The sequence below is a fragment of the Lepidochelys kempii genome, chromosome 19 (genome assembly GCF_965140285.1).
Source record: "Lepidochelys kempii isolate rLepKem1 chromosome 19, rLepKem1.hap1, whole genome shotgun sequence".
Classification (NCBI taxonomy): domain Eukaryota; kingdom Metazoa; phylum Chordata; order Testudines; family Cheloniidae; genus Lepidochelys; species Lepidochelys kempii.
The window spans coordinates 10,236,326-10,257,669 of NC_136398.1; the positions used below are offsets into that span (position 1 = coordinate 10,236,326).

Genomic DNA, 21,344 nt, shown 5'->3' on the forward strand with positions numbered 1-21,344 from the left:
ATCCCCTCTCACCAGGCTGTCGCTTTCTAATCAGCCTATGTCCTTTCAATTGCAGATCAAAGGGTCGTGGTCAAATAAGAGAGGCTCAGAGTTTGCCAATCCCTACAGCCATAAGAGTATCCTCACCAACTGCTGTGCAGTATTGTGTGGGCCATTCCATCCCAGGTAAGAGCCTCCGATCCTCACTGGACTCGGGACTTGCACCCTGCCCTGACACAGCAGCCATATGTGGAGGTGGAGACAGGAGAGGTTAATACTGGCTCCCAGGAGCCAGGCCAAAGCGATGGCACAGGGCTCTCGGGTGGGGTGGGTAATTCTGAGGCTCAGGCCCAGAGGATAGGTAAATGTACAGGCGGGTGCTGACTGTTACTTTTCATCAATTTAAATCTGCTTAGTTCAGGGCACTCCAGACTTCGTTGTAGGGTGTAAACTGAGTGCAACTGGAATATCCCCCTGCAGTGTAGTAAGGGTGGGATATGCCCATTACAGGAGGGCCCGGCAGCTAATGGTAATTGCTTGCTATGGAAATATTTACTAGATTAGCATTTCCTCTTTAGACATTTAAAAATCCAGTGCCCTAAGGACCTCAGGAGGGCTAAAGGATGCATCCTGTGAGCTTTAGCACTACATAAGGAATAACCCTGGGCTTAAAGGTGCCCTGCAATGGACTTCTCAATACATCTGGCTTCTAGATGATGGAGAAGTTCTTCACTGCTTGTTTTTACACTGCAAATACAGGTCTTGTCTGCCCTGGCAGAGTCTGGTGACTGGAGAACTAGTGGAATGACACTCTCACCAGACTCAGGGCAGTGAAAGCTGAGTGTTCGGGAGAGTACAGATTTTAGACTGGTTAAATAAAGCTCTTTATTTTATTTTTGAACAAATCTTTAATTTCCATGACTAACTGACCGCCTGAGGGCGAGAGCTTTGTCTCACTCCTCACTTGTCAAAGAAGGCAGGAGGGCTCTTGCTAAATGTGCTCTTGATACAGCTCCAGGATCTCCAGGTGAGAGCAGACTTGACATTCCTGATATTTCTAAGGTGAAAAACCAGCATCAAAACCCCTTCCAGGTCATCTCTAAGTGGCTGGAATTCTACATGCATCTTGCAGCTGCTTTTCAGATCAAGATGGAGCATTGCATGCTGGGATGTGTGGTCTTGTGGAGGTCTTCACCTCTATCAGAGATGGGGTTGACTGCAATCCTCTCCATTTTATGCAGTATGCTGGAAACCTTAGACTTCTGGCAAGTAGCCAATGCTGTCCTTCGTCAGACAATTTGGAGACTCTTGCCTTAAAAGGACACAATGATTTCCTGTTTAATTTGATCCTGACAAATTCCCTTACCTGTGAATTATTTGCAACTGTCATTAAAGCAGGAAGGAATAATGCCAAACATTTCCTCATCTTTGCTTATTTGCTTCTTGTTTTTCACTGGTTTTGGATAATGAAACAAGAACAGTGAGTTCCACCCTCTGCTCTTCCCTGGGCAGGGTGCAGGGTCCTGGGTTGCAGAGTTCATGGGGCAATGTTGTTCACTGCTTAAACTGTATTTCCATTTTAAAAAATCATTTAATGAAACCTGGTTTGTAACTTTCAAAAAAAACAACCAAAAACCCCATGTTGGGTCTGTCCTACCGAACACCTTCCAACTGAGGAGCTCAGACTAGACGATCAGAATGGTCCCTTCTGGCTTTAACAGCTATGAATCTAACCCCATCCCAAAATAAAACTACCATGGTTTAGTCACATGAGGGCGCAGTTGGGCAAATTTAAAATAATCTCTTGTGTTGGGCTGTTGGGAGTTCAATCCCAACGCACATTTTGTAGCTCTCAGCCTGTTGAATGTTCCAAGCAGGTTTGAGACAGTGTTTCTTTTGCTGGAAGGAACCAATTTGAACTTACTGGGAGCATTCCAGAAATACTAACCTAATGTAAGTGTAATGAAATAATACAGGGAAGGTCTGCTGTTGCTTAACCTGTGCTCAAGAGGGCTGTTACACCGTGATTTAAGGAGGGTTTTTTTTCCCCTCTAAAGTACTTCCCAAGGTTCTTGTCATTTTCAGTGCTACTGTTACTATGGAGTCCATGGCAGTAAGTGAGCTAATCTATTTAAACATGATGAGAGCACTGTGAGGTAGATGACTGCTAATGGGATAATAGTATTTCGCTCCTGCTGTAGGGGGCCTCTCCAACTCCAGCCTAGCATAGTAGTGACACAAAGTTGTCTCTAGTTCTGAGTGGTCAGGAACCCATGTCATCCATCCTCCCACTGACACTTTGTCTGGCAGTCCCCACAAAGACACAAGCAGGACTTGGGGAAGCTTACCCTGCTGCTGTCACTATGGTACTGGTTCTGTGGCTGCAGTGGGGACTTGACTGTCCAGGGCGGACAAGCCTGCAGCTTCCAGGTGCACTCAGCTCACACCAAGAGATTTGAAGAAACGTCTTCCTGCCCAGAGTGCTAAGTGTTTTGGGCTCAGGTGGGTGCGTGTAGCCTTGCCGGTCACCTTGAGTTTTAAGCGACAAATGTTTAAAAACGTGCACAAGAAAAGTCTGAGCCATAGTTAAGTGCTTTCCTGTGTGCGGAGTCTGTTCCCTCTCTCCAGTCGCCCTCATGAGATTTGGCCGAGGGGATTTTCCTGCCTGCATTCAAATTCCCTAAACTTTGGACAATGCTGGCAGGCACAGCTATCCAGTGCTAATGATCAAATGCTGTCAGGGTTTGCTTCCTGCCTTTGAAATCCCTGAGAATCATAGAAATGTAGGACTGGAAGGTACCTTGATAGGTCATCTAGGCCTGTCCCCTGCACTGAGGCAGGACTAAGTATTATCTACAGTACACCATCCCTGACAGGTGTTTGTCCAACCTGCTCTTAAAGGCCTCCACTGATGGAGATTCCACAGCCTCCCTAGGCAATTTGTTCCAGTGCTTACTCATCCTGACAGTTAGGAAGTTTTTCCTGTCTAACCTAAATCTCCTTTGCTGCAACTTAAGCCCATTGCTACTTGTCCTGTCCTCAGTGGATAGGGAGAACAATTTATCACCCTCTTCTTTATAACAGTCTTTTACATATTTGAGGAGTGTTATCGTGTTCCTCCTCAGTCTCCTCTTCCATAAATTAAACAAACACAATTTTTTTCAGTCTTTCCTTGTAGGTCATGTTTCTAGATCTTTAATTATTTTTGTTGCTTTCCTCTGTACTTTCTCCAATTTGTCCACATCTTTCCCAAAGCGTGGTGCCCAGAACTGGAGACACTACTCCAATGGAGGACTTATTGGTGCTGAGTAGGATGGAAGAACAACTACTCGTGTCTTGCTTACGACACTCCTGCTAATGCATCCCAGCATTGGGTTCACTGTTTTTGTACCAGTATTATACTGTTGATGCAACAGGTGTTAGCAGCTCATTTTTACAGCATCACTGGTTGGCTTAGCACACAGCTTCAGGGGTTTGTTTCATGATGAACGTTGGTGTTTTAACCTCTCCTCTCTCTTTCCATCTTGTTTTCTAGTTTAATAGACAGAAGAGGATTTATCCAGCCTGATGCCGGGACCCCGTCCAGTCCCAAGAGTGAAATCCCCTCCTTTGGATCCAAGACTGACACCAGCATGGTAGGAGGCATTCCCTAGTGGTGCTGTGATATAGTCCAGGGCCTGTGCCTAGCTCCAGTCAGTACATTTCCCGTTATCTCCCTGACCTCAGGCAAGACAGCCCTGTGGTGCAGAGCTGCCAAAGACTCAGTCAAGCCATGCATTACCTTTTTATTTATTTATTTTTTTTGTTTCACTGTGATGTGGCTTACCTGGATTTTCAACTGCTACAGCCTGATGCCGAGCAAGACCTTGGCCTCAGCCAGGGAGAGGGGTTCCAACCACAGCTGGGAAGCAAGAAGGGCTGCTTGGGAAACCCCAACCTCTCAGAACCATCCAAGCTTGGAGTGTCCGCTCCAGAGACCTGCCATCTTTCCTGCGGGGATTAGCTGAATGGGCTGCGGTGCCTTGTGGAGGCTGAGGATGGGGAGGTGGACACAGCCCATGTCCCATCTCCTGTGCTCCATTCTAGAATGGGGGTTGGGTTTTGGGGGACGATGAAGGCTGAAAGCTGGGTCTCCCTGTTGTGTCGCTACAAATGCCTCCTCCGTCTCTGCCCCAGCAGTGTGAGGGGCAGCTTCATGTGTCAGTATAAACTACGTTCCCATCTGGGCCTGTGGAATATGTAGCGTCCCTTTCCCAGCAGCACCGGTACTTTTCAGAATTGAGGCTGGCTGGTTGGGATGACATTCCCTTTCCCAGGTGCTGGGGAGAGCGCTGAGGGTCCAGACCCCTATGGGGCACTGAACATAGGCAGGGAAATAGATGTGCCATCCCAGTTGCTGTTGAGTACTGGCTCTCACCTGGTCACAGAGAAGGTGCTGACCAACCCTTCCTAGTGTTGTAGCCCTTTCAGCCAGTAAGAAGCCATGCAGGGACAAGGATACAGCCCAGAGGAGCTCTTAGTTTTAATTGTTAGAAACAAAATAAGCAAAGCATTTTGTGGGTTTAACTGTGAGATGTTGCCCTTAAATGATAACCTGTTAGATCTCTGCCCAACACTAGGTGGCTAAAGTGTGAGTGGGCTCTGTGTGTAAAGAGCTTTAATGGCAATGTTGGTGTTGAAGAGGCACAGCTTGTCCAAATTGGGTTACCCTGAGTGCTGGTGTCAGTTAGCCTGCTCTTGGTTTGGATTCCCGGCCAGTAGAATAGAGAGTGGGGCCACCTGCTGGCCCTCTGGGAATGATTCCTCTGAGTCTGTCTGCCCCAGGGTGGCACCATACCTGTTGCTGCTCCTTACCAGGTGTTCACCAGTCTGCCTTGTGGATTACTGACACTGGCGAGTGTGTGTAGGAGAGTTACAGACACATTAGCAATACTTGAAATGCGTTTATTAAAAGCTGCTGGGTATTTTTGCACAATTTTTAAATTTTTTTCTAGGTAGTATTTTTTTATGTGTCGGTGTAGATAGCGCTGTACGTATCCCTGGCACCAGGGCAGAGATTTGCAATGTTTGTTCTGTGTTAAGCCACTTGGTTAGACACCCCTGGGCGTTGCAGTATGTATCGGACCCAAAGCCCTTTCATCTTTCTCACCTGTGCTTTTATCACTAATCAGTGCATTTGGGGGGCAGATTGTCACAGAGGTATTCCCCTGTATTCTGCTTTGCACATCGTGAATGACAGCACCCTAGCAGAGAATTGCCAGCTGCTGCAAACTTAAGGAGAACATAGGGTGCGTGGAAGGGGCTGGTATTGCTTAAGGCACCCCTCATTGCCCTACCCTGTGAGTCAGTCTGCTGAGCAGTGGTGAACTTCAATGGGACAATATTTAAATGCACCCCCCAACATGGTGTTCTCACATTCCATGCATTCCCTTCCTCTCTAGTTTTTGGCACTCTTTTGTAGCCCAGTTTTGTTGCTGGCCAGAAAATGTCACAAATCCTGACTGTTCAAAGAGCAGTGCATGAGATGTGCCCTGCCCCTCCACCACCCACGTCCTGGGGTTGGGAACTTGGGCCTGCATTTACATGCTGCAGGCTTCTTGCAGAAGGCAGTGGTTTTAGGTGGGGCTTTGAGAGAAGCTTTAGCTGAGAAGAATATTGGACGATTTCAAACCATTCCTTTTTGGAGATTTGATTAAAAATCTGCTCCTTCCACCCTGTAAATGTTCCTCTTGCTTCATGTTTCTGGCTCAGTATTCAAGTGAGATTGGGCATGGCAGGGGTGCTGTTGTCAGTGGACTGATCTGAAAGTACAGCCAGGGGTTGGCGGTGCTGCTGCCCTGTTATAGGTGTGGCTGGGGACTGGACGACTTGGGCTTCATATGCTGTTCTCAGTCAGTCCCCTTTCCAGCAGGGTGTCTAGTCCAAAGCCAGCCCCTATTGTTAGTGACCAAAAGCATTTACCAGCTGTTTCTCAGAGAAGTATCCTCACACACACACACACCCCATGTTAATGTTTCCCACTGCTGGCAGCTGAGGTGAAGAAGGGTTGGTACCAGCATGTAGAATAAACTACCACCTGAGCCCTGGGGGTGACCCTGGCAGCTCAGGGGTGAGGCAGGCTGGCAGGGCAGCTGACACACCAGGCTACAGCTCATGTCCCTTGCTGCTCCTAGACTGATCTTCACCCCAGACGGATCAATGCAACAGTGTAAAAAGCTGCTGCTGTGTCTGGAAAACAACACTCCAAAATTCCTTTCCAGAAATCATCCCGCACAGCAGTTACTGTCTGTCTTCCCTTAGCCACAAATAGCCGGCGCACTAACTCTCCCCTGGCCCTGATGCCGTGTTTCATTGCTTGTGTAATGGTAGGACAGGCAGATGGAGTGTAGAGGGTCAGTAAAGCTACACTCTAAGAGGCTGCAGCTTTGATGGGATGGGATAGGAAAACTGACCCTGCCTCCTACAGGAGTTCAGAAGGAGGGAGAGGGAGGCAAACTCTCTCACTTCTATTTGAACCGGTCTCTCCTGTTATTTGCTGTAATAAAGTTATATTTTTAAAGTTAACTGCTTGGGGATCTGTTTGTTTCCTTTTATTGGTTCGGAGGCATGTTCCTCAGCTTCTGCAATGGGGTGAGTAATGATTCTCTGTCCATCCAATTAAGGTTAGATGGCTTCTTCCAGCTGCAAGTCTTGCCTGCCCACTGTAATCACTTCCCGCAGGACCAGGCTGGAAGGTATGCATAGCTGCATACCCCAGCAACTTGGTCTGGCCATATGGTTTCTCGGGGTTTCATCATTCGGCTGCTGAAATTTGACACAGCTCAAACTGCATCTTCCTACAGAGGCCTTAAGTTAAGCACCCTTCTCCCATCCCACTCTCCCTCTAACCCAGTCCAGTGCTGTCCCAGGATCTGAGAGCAGCCTGAGACAGAGTGCTCTGTCGCTGACGCAGTCTGCTCTGTCCCTGCCAGTGGATGCTGAAGTGCATAATCTCTGGTGTCTTCCCCAGGAGGATGCCTGCCAGGACTTTGCCATTTCCTGCACAGCCTGATGGGATCTAACACCCCCCTTTCTGGATGTTAGCCCTGCTTTCTGAGGGGTAGTTGGTAAGAGAGCACTTTCTTCTTCTCTCCCCAGTCCAGTGACTCATCTCATCCTCACTGCATGGTTTGCTCTGTACATCGAGCCCCAGCTACCCTCTGGTTTGTGTAGGCATTGGTGTGTAGTGTGTGCCAAGAACCCTACTGGCGTTCCAACGTAGTGATGGGCAGTGAGCCGTGTGAGGCTGTGTGGTAGGTAGGTAAATTACCCCCAGCCTTGCAGAGGATTAAGTAAGCTTTCATTGCACTGCACTGCAGACTGAGTGAAGGCAGAGCAGAAGTGCTTGGCTGAGAGCTGCCGTGCATTACTTTGGGTTTAGGCCAGTTGTTACTAGAGCACGTAGGGTTGAGAGAGTAGTGTCGATTGGACTTAGTTTGGAGGGAGATGGGATGCACAGACAGAGGGGTTAGGGCAGTAGGGCTTTAAGTCCTGAATGGTGGCTACAAAGAGGATGGGATGGATTGCAGTGGTGGCTTTTAGCCATGGCAAACGAGATGCTGCTCTGGGTGGAAGAGAAGTCCTGCTGATGCAGTGGTGTGACATTTACAGCAAGGTGTGGCGTGATCACAGGACTGGGAGCCAGGAACAGATTTGTAATCCTGGCTCTGTCACTGATGCACTTTGTGACTAAGTCACTTCCCCTTTCTGTGCCTGTTTTCCTCTCTGTAACATGAAACTCATCCTTCAACATGCCTGTGACACAGGTGAGTAATTTGTAAAAGTGCTTTGAAGAGAATGTAGTATTACATCAGTGCTTATTACTCAGAGACGAGGGCTGGAGATTCTGCAAGGACAGCCCTGCTAACACTTGCCTAACTGCCCTTCTTGTTCCTTCCACACACCGCTGATGAGCTAGTGTCCGCCAGAAGGGGAGCACTGATAATGCGCAGCTGCCAGGAAGCGTGATGGACCCTGCCCGTGTCTATTCCCTGTCTTCCCAGCACAGGCCATAGAACAGTTTGTATTTGACACACAGTCAGTGACCCCTGCAGCCTGTTCCACAGCTGGTGCTGCTGGTGGTCTCTCCCGTGTGCTAGCCACAACAGGTGTGGGTGCAAAGGAAGTCATGGCCTAGCAGCTGTGGTGTAAACGGATAGTTACACACCTGCAGAGTGTCTAATGGTGGCTGCATGTGTCTTGCTCCGTTATTATTGTGGGAAGCGATACCCCTGCCCCCTCATTTTCCTCTCCCTGCTGAGTGCTGTCTTGCTCATGTGGTAGTCTCCTAATCACCCACACTCCTACTGCATGATGCTTGAGAGATTGCTCAGTAAGTACTCACTTACCTGTCTTGTTTTGAGGGGTCTAAACAGCTGGCGCTTGCTGGGTGTGGGTGTTACCAGAGGGCAGCTGCTTTAGCTCCTGAGGAGAGCATTGGCGGAGCCTCGCTTGTGCTGCTAACACAGGACTGGCCCTCATCTGACCCCAGCCTGTTCGGTTATTTCCTGTAGCTGGCTTGGAGGATCCACTCCAGCTTTCGCTCCTGTTACCTGACTCTCACTCTGGGATGTCTTGTACTAACCCTCTCTTTCTCTCCTCCACTTTCCTTTCTCTGCACTGACGGGGGGAAATCCAGTACGTTCAGGGGACTAAAGCGCTCCTGAGGACATGGATAATACCTGAAACAGCAGCCATTACCACCGCCTGTGCCTCCCCACGCCGGGGCTACACTACTGCACCTCGGTCCCTCCCGTGGCAAGAGAGGGGGGAAAGCCGCTGTGCAGGTGGGAAAGCCTTTCCAAACCCACGTGTGGTGCTGGCACGCTCTTCTGTCCCGTGGGTTGGAAGCATAAAGCCATAAATGCATCTGTTCTGAGTGCAATAACTGGAGTTTTTACCGTCTCCTGCTGCTGGAAAGAGACTCGTGCAACTGAACCAAGGCCATCGCTGGCTCCTGGGAACTAGCCTTACTCTGCAGTGATGGGGTCTCCCCCGCAAGAGACTGAAGATGTAATTATAGTTACTTAGATGAGCAGGCACGTGAGACTTTACCAGGTTTAGTGCGGTGTGTTCACAGCTGGAACAGTGGCCTTGTGAAGCAGAATTTCTGCCAGAGCTGGCCAGCAGGCCACCTCCCCAGCCGTGAACTGCTTGCACCATATGTATGCAGGCAAAGGACTCTCCTGTCTCCGAGGTAGTTAGTGTGTGTTAAGAGTTCACCTTTCAAACACTTACCAGTAAGTTCTGTGTCTTGGGATACACTAGTTTAGAGGAAGGGATTAAGTGCAGCAGTAGTTTCAGTAGTGACATTTGCAGTCCCTGTATAGATTCCTCCGCTACTGCCATCCGCCTTCTCGAAAGGACAGAGCAGAAAAGAGGGGGAGGAGGCTGGATGCTCTGACACTCCAGCAGCCACTGGCAAACCAAGTAGGGTTTGTAAAAGTGAGCTAGTGTAAACCTGTGAGACCCCACCCCTTCTCAGCTAGGCTCCAGTCTGGTAGGGTTTGAAATCCATTCATGCTTTTTACTTTTGTAACAAAATAAAGTTTCTCCTATTTACTGTACATGGGCATCGGGTTATTGTGTCCCCAGCACCCAAGGGGAACGCCTCCAGGCTGCTTTTACCAGTGTGTGCTTTTCCTTAAGTGGGTGGAGTGAATGAAGATGGAGCATAAAAGGGTTTGCGTATGTCTGGATGACCTCTTGTGTTAATCACAGTGCTGAAAGCCAGGAACTCCCTCATCCGAAAGCAGCTTTGGCCTGTGGCCTTAGGGCATGTTTGAGCCACCTCCCCCCCCCCCCCCCCGTAAAGTGGGACTGAAAAATGGCTTGTTCCCAGGAATGGGAAGTGGTAACTGAAGAGCACCAGATGTCTGGTGCTGAATTGTCACCATTTTTCCTGATCAGTACTAACCCAAATTCAAACCCTGTCAATGCTGAAATATCAGCCAGAAATCCAAGTCAAGTCATGGCCCTGTTGGCTGTCTCTGCAAAACTGAGACAGGGTGGGCTATGGCTCTTGAGGGGCAGGAAGGGTTGCTTCAAACAAGCTTTTTGGCGGGGCTCATGGTCCTGCATACGCTCTGCAGGCTCTCAGCAAGCAACTGACTGCTACAGGGGGCTATTTTAAGTGGCTTTCTAGAGCCAAGCTAGCAGACCTCTGCCTCAAGCCTCGCATGTGAGAGCTGCTGAAGTGAGTGCACAAGACGGGAGGAGGAGGCGATCCATGGCCCTGCAACAAGACATGGGGACTGGCATCTAGCCTCCGCTGAAGCTATTTAATAGGCCTCCCTTGGTAAGAGCTAGTTTTATATGATGTTACTTCAGATGCACATGCATTTAAATCCGACAGTAGTGGCTGGAGGCCACTCCAGACACCTTATTTCTCACAGCTGCCCCACAGGCAGGGCAGAGTCAGCCATAGCAGCATGAGGATGTAATGAGCTGTTTTCACACACAGCTGCAGTCAAGGTGAGCTGGCTACTGAGAAACAAAATGTGGTTGAGAGCAGCATTTGGCATTATGCTTAAAACATGTATGACAGACACGACCTGGGATGGAAAGCTGTAGACTGCTGAGACTGGTGCTGGCTTTGTCCTTCGTACAGCACCACAACTCCCAAGGTCCATCTGTGCCGTTGGCCTTCCCAGGGCAGATTAGAAAGAGTAAATGGGAAGGATTGTTTAAAAAAAAACCCCACACAGGTGCACTGGTGCTCTAACAGCTTTGCAAAGGTGAATGGATTTAGTGCTTAGAGTGCAAGTTTGCTGCAAGCCCCACAGAAAGGACAAGTGCCCCAGGCTGTAGGTCATAATGTGTAATACTGGGAAATGCATGTACCCCAACCTGTTGCATATTTGAGGTAGGTTAGTTTGGACTTTCATCCTTTATGCAGCTGCCTTCGGTTAAGGTTCGTGCAGTGCTGTCCTCACCAAGGGCATTCTACCAGTCCAGTCTGTGCACTTCAGCTGCAGACAGTTTAAAATGGAAGCAGCTCAGCCCATCTTGGCATAGTCAGCACTGGTGGCCTACACCGAGCTCTCAGTGTACATACCAGGCAAACCAAGGAAGATTGTTTGGTGATTGTTCTTTAATACTCATCATCTAATGGAAGCAAGCAAAGATTCCAACTGTAACTAGGCTGTAACTTTCCTGGTAGCAGGCTGGCAGAGCCTTCACCCGGCCAGGAACAGAAATGGTGGGATAATTCAGGGACCAATAGAGATCTACTGCTGAAAAGTGCTGCATAAGAGCGATGAATTCACCACTCGGGCAGGGAATGGAGAGAGTTTTCACAAGTTTGACACACATATGGGGCTAGTTTCCTCTCAAGAACAGAGGCCTCTTCAGTGTAATTCTCAGCTCCTGAATGGCATGAGTGGGAACTGCACTAAGCCCCTTGTGCAGAGTGGTTGCTGGGGTAGTGAGGCTAGACCTCCCCTAAAGACAAGTGGTGGGCTTGCCTCCTATTTGAAGGCAGCAGCCCAAGCACTGTACAGCAGGTTCAATGGCTGGATGGGTCAAAAATTGCTTCTCAAATTCCATTTCCTGGGGGGGATGAATAGTTTGTCCCTTGGAATGTTCTGTGGGAAGGAACAAGTATTTTCAAAGGTAGGGGAGACTGATATGAAGGGGCACTCGGCTAGAGTGTGTGAGCACTCCTAGGTGGTGGCATCAGGAACACGAAAAGGATGGCCAGTCACCCATGGAAGCTGGCAATCTTGTGGGGCTTGCACAGGGTGTCCCCCAGCCTCAGGTACTCCGCCCACAGTACAGATTCAGACACCAGCATGTAGCTGTCCAAGCTGGGGTCTGATCCCAGTGCTAGCGTTAATACCCACGGCTTGTAGAGCTTTCTGGCTGCTTTCATAAAGATCACGGGCTCAGAACGTAGGTCTCAGTTAGAGCAGGACTCTGCCAGCAACACAGCTTCCCTTTGCCCTAATGGGGAATTGGGTTGAGCGCTGACAAAGCAGAACCACCACCATTCTCTGCAGCATCTAGGACTCCCACCCCAGAAGTGACCCGGCCCAGCTTTACTGAAATACCAAGATCTGACGAGTATTAGGCTGCCAGAGTCCTAGTTTTGTGTTAAATATAAATACTTGCCCTCAGCTAGGAATTAGTGTGTGTGGGAACAGTTTCCAGTGGAGTCAGGTGAGAGGCCGGTGGCTAGAGCACTAGGCTGGAGCTTGGGAGACTGGGTTTGAGTCCTTGCTCTGTGACAGGCTTCCTGCGTGACCTTGGGTAAGTCACTTGCAGTCAGATTTTCAAAAGCACTTTTGAAAATGGCACTAGTCTCTGTGCCTCAGCTCCCCCTATACAAAAATGGCGATAACGGCACTTCCCCATGGCATGTCAGTGGTGTGAAGATGGGGAAGATTATGTGTGAGGTGCTCAGATACTGTGGAAATACGTGCCAGATACGTACCTTAGTTAGCTAGAGAGTCCACCATGCAGTGTTAATTCCATCTCTAGGCTCAGGAAAGTTAGTTTCAAGCCTCAGTAGTGGTTTTCCTCGACACTTAAAAACCAGCTCTCTAGCCCCAGGATGAGAGCAAGAGCTACACTAGGCCATGCTATTTCCATCTGGCTTCACTCAGCAGGGGCAGGGACCTTTTGCAGTGAAGGGCTCGGACGTCAGCTGGGGGAGACACTCCACTGCTGTTTGCACAGATGAGTAAATCAGTGAGTCATGCAGCTATAACAATTTACCTGCAAACTGGGACAGCTGAGTTACTGACCCCACCCTCCCCTCCCCATGCTACAGCAACTGTATCCACGCAGCAGATAAGGCGAGTGATTAAGGCAGGTTTCAGTGCGGTGAATTTGTCATGAAGCCTTCAGGCAGCATCAGACAGAGGAGCAGTCACTCCTGGCAAGTGGGAACAGGCTTAATCAGTTTGAGAGTGAAACTTAGTGTAACATGAGACACAGATTCTAATCGGAGTAGCTAATTACAAAGCAGCCAAGCAATCGCAGAAATTGTTTTTCAAGCATCTTCAATGTAATCAAAAAGAAGAAAGAGCAATAAATGGTGAAAGGCCTGGTTTGACAATCGGATGGAGGATACAATACAGGGCAGCTTATATTTGACAAAGACAAGTCTGTGTCTCAGGTACACCCTTTCAACAGCCACAAGTCCCTCCTGCGTTTAGATCTGAGTCGTGTTCCCTGCCTCTCACATTATGAGCTATGCTGTTAGGAAGTGACTTTAGAAGCTCTTATTTTAAAGCAAAACTTCTGTTTCTTTGATGTTTGTAGTGGGGAATGGTGCTGTCTTTCATCTGAGGCATTTAACATCAAGTCGCACGAGTACACCATCGTGAAATAGGTGTTCCACACCCTCCCACAGTCAGTCCGACTCTTGGACATGCTTCCAGAGCGTGGTGTGCAGCAAACTTGGACAATAGCATCCTGTTCTCTCTGACACTAGTCTGTCCCTCAAAGGAAAATGGCACAGGTGATTTAAAAATGAACTTGGCATCATGTGGAAATTTTCTCCACCAGCACCTCCGACAGGCAGTGCAGGCTTGTTTAACGGTGCATTTCTAGCCTGCTCCTTTGCTCAGTAGACAGCTTTGGGTTGTACAGACACAAGTAGAAGGTGGCTTCTTTCTTACGCCTTCCTAGTTGCCCATAAACATATGCCTAGGGAAATAGAGGTCAGCTCTGATACATGTAGTTCAATTTTAACAGAAGTAAGAGGACTTCAATTTGAGGTATGATTTGAGCATAAGATTAGGAGCCAGAAATTCCTTGATTCTAATCTCACTCCTTTACAAAAGAAAGAAAAACAAAAATCCCCCAAACTTCTGTGGATTTGGACAAGTCACTTATCCTCTCTGCCTTGGTTCCCGAGGTGTACAATGGGGATAAATGCTGGGGCCTTGCGGAATTGAAGAGCCCTGTAGACCTGCCAGCATTTTGGAACAGAAACGGCATTTTCGGAACTCTGCCCCATAAAGCCGGAGCTGCTCAGCCACTTTTGGTTTAGGAGCTTGTTCACTGCCTCTGGCCACTTCTGCCGCCAATCTGCCACCGGGTTCCCACAGCTGAGGACATTAGTGGGATGAAGAGCTGCATCTGAAATCTCCTGCATTTATGTCAGACTTAAAATTATAAAATGTTTGTGAGATTCTGGAAGGTGAGTTTAGGGCTGTTGGAAGCTGCAGGATCAGCCATCCCAGGGCTTGATGGTCTCTATCGAGACAGAGAGCAGGGACATCAGTGGGGCAAGATTCCCTCACACACGTTGGTAGGGAGCCTAACTCTGATCAGGAGGGGCCTCCTCTAGGCAGGAGAGACTAGCTCACCCTCCATGGCCTAGCAAGTCATTGGCTGCTAAAAAGGGGGCCAATTATGACACTGAGAAGAGTCAGCCATGCAAACTGGAACCAAACAGCAAGACCTCTGCTCCGGGTACCAGCCTTCTGCCCAGCAGGTCTCAGGGAGGAGGCCTTGCATTAAGGTGGATTTCTCTGACATTGGCTAGTACATAATTCGTTTAGTTCCAAGGTGAATCACTGCAGTTTTCCTTTTAAGGAGAGTACTGTCTGAGAGGAAGTGGGGGGAGGGGTTCATTGAGAGCTTCTCTGCCACGCCTAGCCATTGCTCCAGGCTGAGACGCCAAGCCAAAAGCTGATCCCGTCAGCAGAGCTGAACAGAGACTCGGAAGGCTCCCAGGGTGACTGCCTGCTCCTTTTCAAACCAGCCTCCTTGCAAAGCGGTCTCCTTTCCACCAGTGCTCCCAGCCATGGCAAGAAACCACCAGGTGCAAAAAGCCAAGCTGGCTGAGCAGGCCGAGCGTTACGAGGACATGGCTGATTTCATGAAGGCAGTGGTGGAGCACGGGGATGAGCTCTCCAATGAGGAGCGCAACCTCCTCTCTGTTGCCTATAAGAACGTGGTGGGATGCCAGAGGTCCGCCTGGAGGGTCATCTCCAGCATCGAGCACAAGACTGAGGAGGGCGATGACAAAGCGCAGCTGGTGAACGAGTACCGGGAGAAGGTGGAGGGGGAGCTGAAGGACGTCTGCAACATTGTCCTGGGGCTGCTGGACAAGTATCTCATTAAGAAAGCCAGCGACGCAGAGAGCAAAGTCTTCTACCTGAAGATGAAGGGTGACTACTTCCGATACCTGGCCGAGGTAGCCACTGGGGATGAGCGCAAGGAAACCATAGAAAATGCTCAGAAAGCTTACCAGGAAGCAATGGACATCAGCAAGAAGGAGATGCAGCCCACGAACCCCATCCGCCTGGGGCTCGCCCTCAACTTCTCCGTCTTCCACTACGAGATCGCCAACACCCCAGAGCAGGCCATCACGCTGGCCAAAACCACGTTCGATGAAGCCATGGGAGACCTGCACACGCTCAGTGAAGACTCGTACAAGGACAGCACCCTCATCATGCAGCTGCTCAGGGACAACCTTACGTTATGGACGGCAGAGTGCGCGGGAGAAGACGCTGGAGAAGCCGGGGAAGAGCCTAAGAACTGAACTGCAGCCCACCAAGCAGTGGTCACTCTCCCTGTCCCTCCTCCTTTTTTGTAAGACACGTCTCGGCTCCCAAAAGCTCTGCCTGGATTCCGACAGCAAAGGGGACTGACTGGTCTGTGCGTATGGTATTCACATGTTTTATCTTGCCTTTTCTCGTGGCAGCTTTGGGACAATCCCCCTTCCCCGACCTCCCCCCTCCTTCCACATTTCTTGTGATCTGCCCACTGGGGCAGTTACTGCTGTGGAAGAGCACTATAGCTTCACACAAACTTGGGTGTCCCACCCATTGCCAGTAACACCGGGGGTTCCTAACCCTCCCCAGCATTGGGACCTGGGCGGTGCCTCCTGGCACTTAACATTTAAAAAGGGGAAGCTGAGTTTGGTTTTTGGGGTAAAGACACCAAAACCTAGTCGACTGCAGCTAGAGAGTGTGCTCTCCTTTGCTTGCTGCAGGGTTCCTCTACAGCCTACTGGGTGTTCCTTGCAGACCGTAGGAAGCTGGAGGTGTTGGGCCATGGGGGGTTCTTTGTAGTGGGTTAAGAATGACAAACTTGAGGTGCCTCCTGTATTTGTGTACTGCCAAAGCCCCTGCCTGCCTGTCCCTCTCCAATAAAACTGCACTTACGCTCCTGCCTTTGTAGTCCTCGTAGTCACTTCTTTGCTGCATCCCGGTACGCAGCACGGCCCTGCCGGGGCACAGCCAGCGCTGCCTGGCACACCACAAAGCATGCATTTCCAAGGCACTGGAAGGGGAGAGGGAGTTCCTGGCATGCGCAAGTCTAAGCAGGGAGTGAGCATGGTACTTTTCCAGGCAGGTTCACGCATGCTAGGCTACCCATAGTGGCTCTGTGCATGAGTGCTGGACCTGAGCAGAGGAGCTAGGCTCCAGTAAGCCTTGTGAGCAGGTTTGTGCCCACAGAGAGACCAACATGACGTGAGACCTGGTTACATCTGATAAGTGATAGAAATAGGTGGGGTGGAGGGGCAGAAGCTTTCCTGGAAGCGAGGGACTTCTTACCCACCTGAAGGGAACAGCATCAGTGACCCTTCTTCAGGCCAGCACCAGGTGGCATGACCCCCCCCCCAGCTGTTGTCAATAATACTGGTTTTCAAAAACAGCCACTATAATTTTTTGGGCACTAACAGTCACATCCAGCTCTGCCCCCACAGCGTGGTACACGCCTCTGCGTTACAAGCCCACGTCTATGACTCCAATTCACTTCTACTCCTGTGGCAAATTATAGCTTTGTCCCTGGAACTAGGGGTCAGAAACCCCGAATCTAATTAGGAGCCTTATGCCAGATTCCAGAGATGCAGGCCTTGTCTACATGAGATAGTGGCACTGGCCCAACTAAAGTGGTTATTTAAAACTGACGAAGTGTAACGGTGGCAAACCCCTGCAGTGGGGACACACGTATTGGGTAAAGAACAGGTCTATTTGAGTTTAAGCATAAATTAATTAGGATGATATTTAAATTAAGCTGAAATCAGCTGCTCAAACCGAAAGGAGAGTGACCACACAGGTTTGCCCTGTGTAACTAACTCAGAAAACCCACACGGGTGCACCGTGTACATAGAAAAATTCTTAAGAAGAACTTGCAATTGGGAGCCTTTAGGGCCCTCCCCAGGGCTGATCCTGACCGGCCTCCACGTAAGTAAACACAGCTTACTCTGTCTACACCTGGTGCTAAATCCTGTGTAAGGATGTGTTGGACTGCACAGTTTAGCGTGCTGTTTTCCTTATCCAAATGTGGACCATTTCAGGATTTCACATGGGAGCAGCTGCTAAACTGCTACAGGATTGGTCAATGCAGGCACAAAATGTACCCATGTGTCAGCCCTATGAACATGCCGTGGGCTCATGAGCAAGTGGAAGGTCACAAGGGTCCAGCCTTAGGCATCCTTCAGTAACAGCATTAAAGAAAAGAGCTGTTCGTTGGGCTGCAAACCTACATAAGCCACGGCGGAGCTGAGGGGCTGCTGCTGGGGAGGATGCATAGAAGACCAGGGAAGCTCAGCAGTTATTAAACTGGCGCTTTTCCAGCTCATTCCTTTGGGGAATGGGTGTAGCTGACAGACTGTACTGAGTTCAGCTTTTGCCCTCCACTAGTTCCAACTTGACAGATCATTACCATGAACTTGAGTCATGCCACCTTGGGCTATGAGCTCATTGGCTCAAGCAAAGCACAGGTGGGCTGGGCCGGCATTTGGATGGGAAACCAGGCTGCTGGAAGATCCTGGCGGTGGTGAGTCAATAGGCCCTGCCCACACTAGCCTTTCTGTAGCTCTCCCACCATCACTAGTGCCAGTAGTGACAGGGCGCAGCCGGCTCCTGGCATTTTCTCACCTTCAGAGAATATCAGGGTTGGAAGGGACCTCAGGGGGTCATCTCGTCCAAGCCGACCTTGTCATGTCGCGCTGTGTGAGCTGGGTTGGAGAGCACGGGCCCGGCTGCACGCGAGCCGCACTGAGGGAGTCCAGCGAGCGCTGAGTCAGCGCAGAACCGGACGCCCTGTGCTGTGCTGCGTCACCTCTCAGAGGGGACAGATACCAAGCTCCTGCCCACTTGTGGCCATTAAGGCTGAGGTTTGCTGAGTTGCCTGTGAGCTCTGGCTGCCCAGCGCCCATTCAAGTTAGTAAGAACTTGGGGGTCTAAATCCCTACCGAGGCTTTGAAAGTCAGCCTAGAGAGCCCAGCCTGCACGTCGCAGCTGGGAGGAGAAGCTCAGTGCACTTACAGCTGCATGCGGTGAGCTTCCGGCGTTGCTGCATTGCAGGGGCAAGTGGTGGTGAGGAGTAAATTCCGACCTAAGCTCCATTGAGCCCACAGCAGTGGGAGGAAAGGGTTCTAACTCCAAACGCCTGGCACCAGGTTCCCCACGGCACACAGGCTGCAGCCAAGGAAGAGCTGACAGTTCCTTGCAGGCTGGGAACCGAGTGGGTGGCCCCCAGCCCCCGAAAAGCCACTCTGACACGCTGACCTCTCTGGGCTCCCAGACAGCCGGCCAGATGAGAGTATCATGGGTAAGCATTGGGACAAGGCAATACATAACGTCCACAAAATGAAAACTCAGGGAGAGCAGGGAAAGAGACTTGCTCAAGGCATCCCAGAGTCAGCAGAAGAGCCAAGAGCAGGGGTCTCCTGATTCCTTGGCCAGAGCTGAACCCCAAAACCATCTATCCTTCCTCTCCTCCAGGAGCTCCACATCCCCTTAGGGAGGGGACTGACACTCAAACCAATAGCTCAGGTTTCCACAGCTGCTGCACTAAGCCCCTCCTTCACCATGTGCTCCAAGGCAGGTTAGATCATGTCAGCGGCCGCGGTAAGCAATGAGTGGTCCAGTATTCGGGGCTACACCCTGTTCCTCCTACTCAGATGCAGCATCAAAGGGGTCACTAGCCATGAGGACAGAAAACAGGATCTGGCCCTGTAAAGCGACCAGGTTGGGTGTCATGCATCCTAGTAAATGCCCCCCAAACTACATGCTGGACGACACTGTACCAGCCCGGGTATGGGAGGAGCTCTGTGCGACCAAACCAGTCTGGGCGCCCCTCCCCACTGAGTGACGGGGGAGCGAGGTGCTTTGTGCCGACCTCAGCACTAACGTCAGCACGGAACATTCCCTGCAGAGCTGCCGGCTTGTGCCAATTTCATCTCCGGCCACACCTCTGCCAGGCTCCATCGGGCACAAGGAGGCTCCACCCTGGAGCTCCTGGCGGCTGGGACTCTCTTGGCAGGGCCTCGGGTGCAGTGGCTGTCGAGGGCCCAGAGGGCTCGGTGTGCGTACATGCGGCCATCAGGAATACTGCGGGCAGGCTGCGATTTGCAGATGCTGCCCAGGAATGTGCAGCACATCCACTGAGCAGGGTCCAAGCCAGCCCCGCTCTTCCTGCTGCACACTCGCGGGGCTGGGGAGGGAGCACAGGGCGTTCAGCAGCAGGCCCAGTGTCTCGTGCAGGTCATGCCAGGGCAGAGCACCGCCCTGCGCCTTGTTTGCCCCAGACAGTTCCCATTATTTATCTAAGCAGAGCCGGGAGGTAGCCATAGGCCCAATGCCCCAGCACCAGGGAAGCTTGGACCCAGGCCCCCCGCTGTGTGGCATGGGCCCTTCCCTAATGGCCCTTTACACCTGGTCACCCAATGCTTTTGATGGAGCCTCAAGTCCCCCGTGAGGGGGAGCCTTAGCCCCGGGAACAAGTGGAGAGATTGGTACAGCTATGGGCGTGACTGCCAGCTCTGTGCACCACTCAGGGGAAGAGGTGGGGCAAGGACCCAGGACTTCTGGCTAGCGGTGGGTTCAACAAACAAGCTGGGGCTTGGTGCTGGCCCCTCACAAAATGAGCGGTGCGTCTCCTTGGCCCGGCTGAGTCACACGTTCCCCCAGACAGCTGACACCACTGTCGCTTTCTCCCCCGTGACCAGCATGTCCAGCAGCTCCTCCTTACTGCCAGCCTGCCCCAGCCAGAAGACCAGGCTTAAGGCTGCGGGTTCAAACCCACCCCTGGTTGGTAGCCATTTAAACTCAGTCCCATCCATAGGCTGTTTTCTGGTCTTTGGGATGCAGGTTGGTCAACTCAGTCTTGTTCCCATCAGCCCAGTCTCCACATCACTGAGCCCCCGGCCCCAATGAGCCCTGGAGTCTGAGCTCCCCCGCCACCACTGGCAGAGGTCCCTGCAAGGCACGTGTCTAGGCATCCCGCCCATGCTGTCCCTGTGTAATGAAGCATCTCCAGGGCTGTCTAAGATTTCAGAGGCATCTGTCACTGGCAGGCCCTGATCTTGCCGCCATGTCTGCATGTTAACGACATGCATTATTCTGAAACGGGCCGCATCAGCTGGACCGTGGGCGTGCGAGACACAAGATTTATCGGGCTTCACAGCCCACTGTGAGGGAGGTTGCCTTATTATACTCAGTTTACAGAGAGGTAACTTGGAGTCATTGGCAGCGCTGGGAAGAGAATCCAGGCACCCCCTGCCTGTCCCCTTGGGACTCCCCGAGTTCCAGTTACTGATGAGGTAACGTGAGATTCCTTGGTGCTTTCCTGGGTGAGTGCGCTGATGTCATGTCGTGGGAGGCCAGTCTGTGTAAATCCGAACCTGTTTGCATCACCCCGGGCAGTACTGAGCCTGGAGAGTCCCCACTAACCCCCCATACGCTTTGCCCCCTACTGCCCCTCCTTCCAGCACCTGTGCTGTCCTTGAAGCTGCTCGACCAGCTCTGCCGTCTTCACCCCCTGCAAAATGCCCGTCCCGCCCCACCTCCCCAGCAGCCACCTTGCTGTTTGCTAGCACCGCCCAGCATGCTGCTCTGTTTGGGGGCTGAACGCTCAGCGAGATGAGAACAAGCTGCGGCTGGGGAATTTCACCACATGCAACAGAGCATCGTGCTGGAGTGGAGAGATGGGACCGGCTCACTGTCTAGAAGGAGCCATTAGATCGTTTAGTCTAAGCTCCTGTGTATCACAGGCCATAGACCTTCATCTAGCTACCCCTTTACTGAGTCCAATAACTCACATCAACATGGCCTGTCATGGGCTGGAAGAGGGGCAAGCAGCATGTTACTGGCACTTACGAAGGATGCTAAACTGGGCAACAAATACAAGGACCTAATTATTAGACTTGTGAGCAAGAGACACAGCAAGAGTCAGCTGCACCCTCAAAGGGACGGAGGCTTTGGACTCGCTCACCCAATGGGGAAGGCAAGCTGCAAAGAGCAATGCCCAGCCAGACCTGGATGTGGGGGTGCAGAACAAGTGAGACATGGGGCTGCCATGCAGCATGGCCTGTGTGGGGCGGCACATGCCGATGCAAAATGCACCAGAGCAAG

At 51.0% G+C, this 21,344-nt stretch overlaps 2 protein-coding genes across 2 annotated transcripts in view; both read left to right on the forward strand.

The window, feature by feature from the left end:
- The window catches only part of ZDHHC18 (zDHHC palmitoyltransferase 18), a 38,587-nt gene that overhangs the window by 428 nt on the left and 16,815 nt on the right, over window positions 1–21,344 (forward strand). The window contains exons 2-3 of the mRNA XM_078849456.1: window positions 6–165; window positions 3,515–3,614. Coding sequence (XP_078705582.1) covers window positions 6–165; window positions 3,515–3,614 — 260 coding nt within the window. The remainder of the gene's footprint in view (window positions 1–5; window positions 166–3,514; window positions 3,615–21,344) is intronic.
- On the forward strand, window positions 10,460–16,144 carry SFN (stratifin). Its single transcript, XM_073317870.2, has one exon. The coding sequence runs from the start codon at window positions 14,777–14,779 to the stop codon at window positions 15,515–15,517; it is 741 nt and encodes a 246-aa protein (XP_073173971.1). The 5' UTR covers window positions 10,460–14,776; the 3' UTR covers window positions 15,518–16,144.

What these genes read in the sequence shown, in the direction of transcription:
- SFN (XM_073317870.2), top strand. Translation starts at nt 14,777, where the DNA reads ATGGCAAGAAACCACCAGGTGCAAAAAGCCAAGCTGGCTGAGCAGGCC.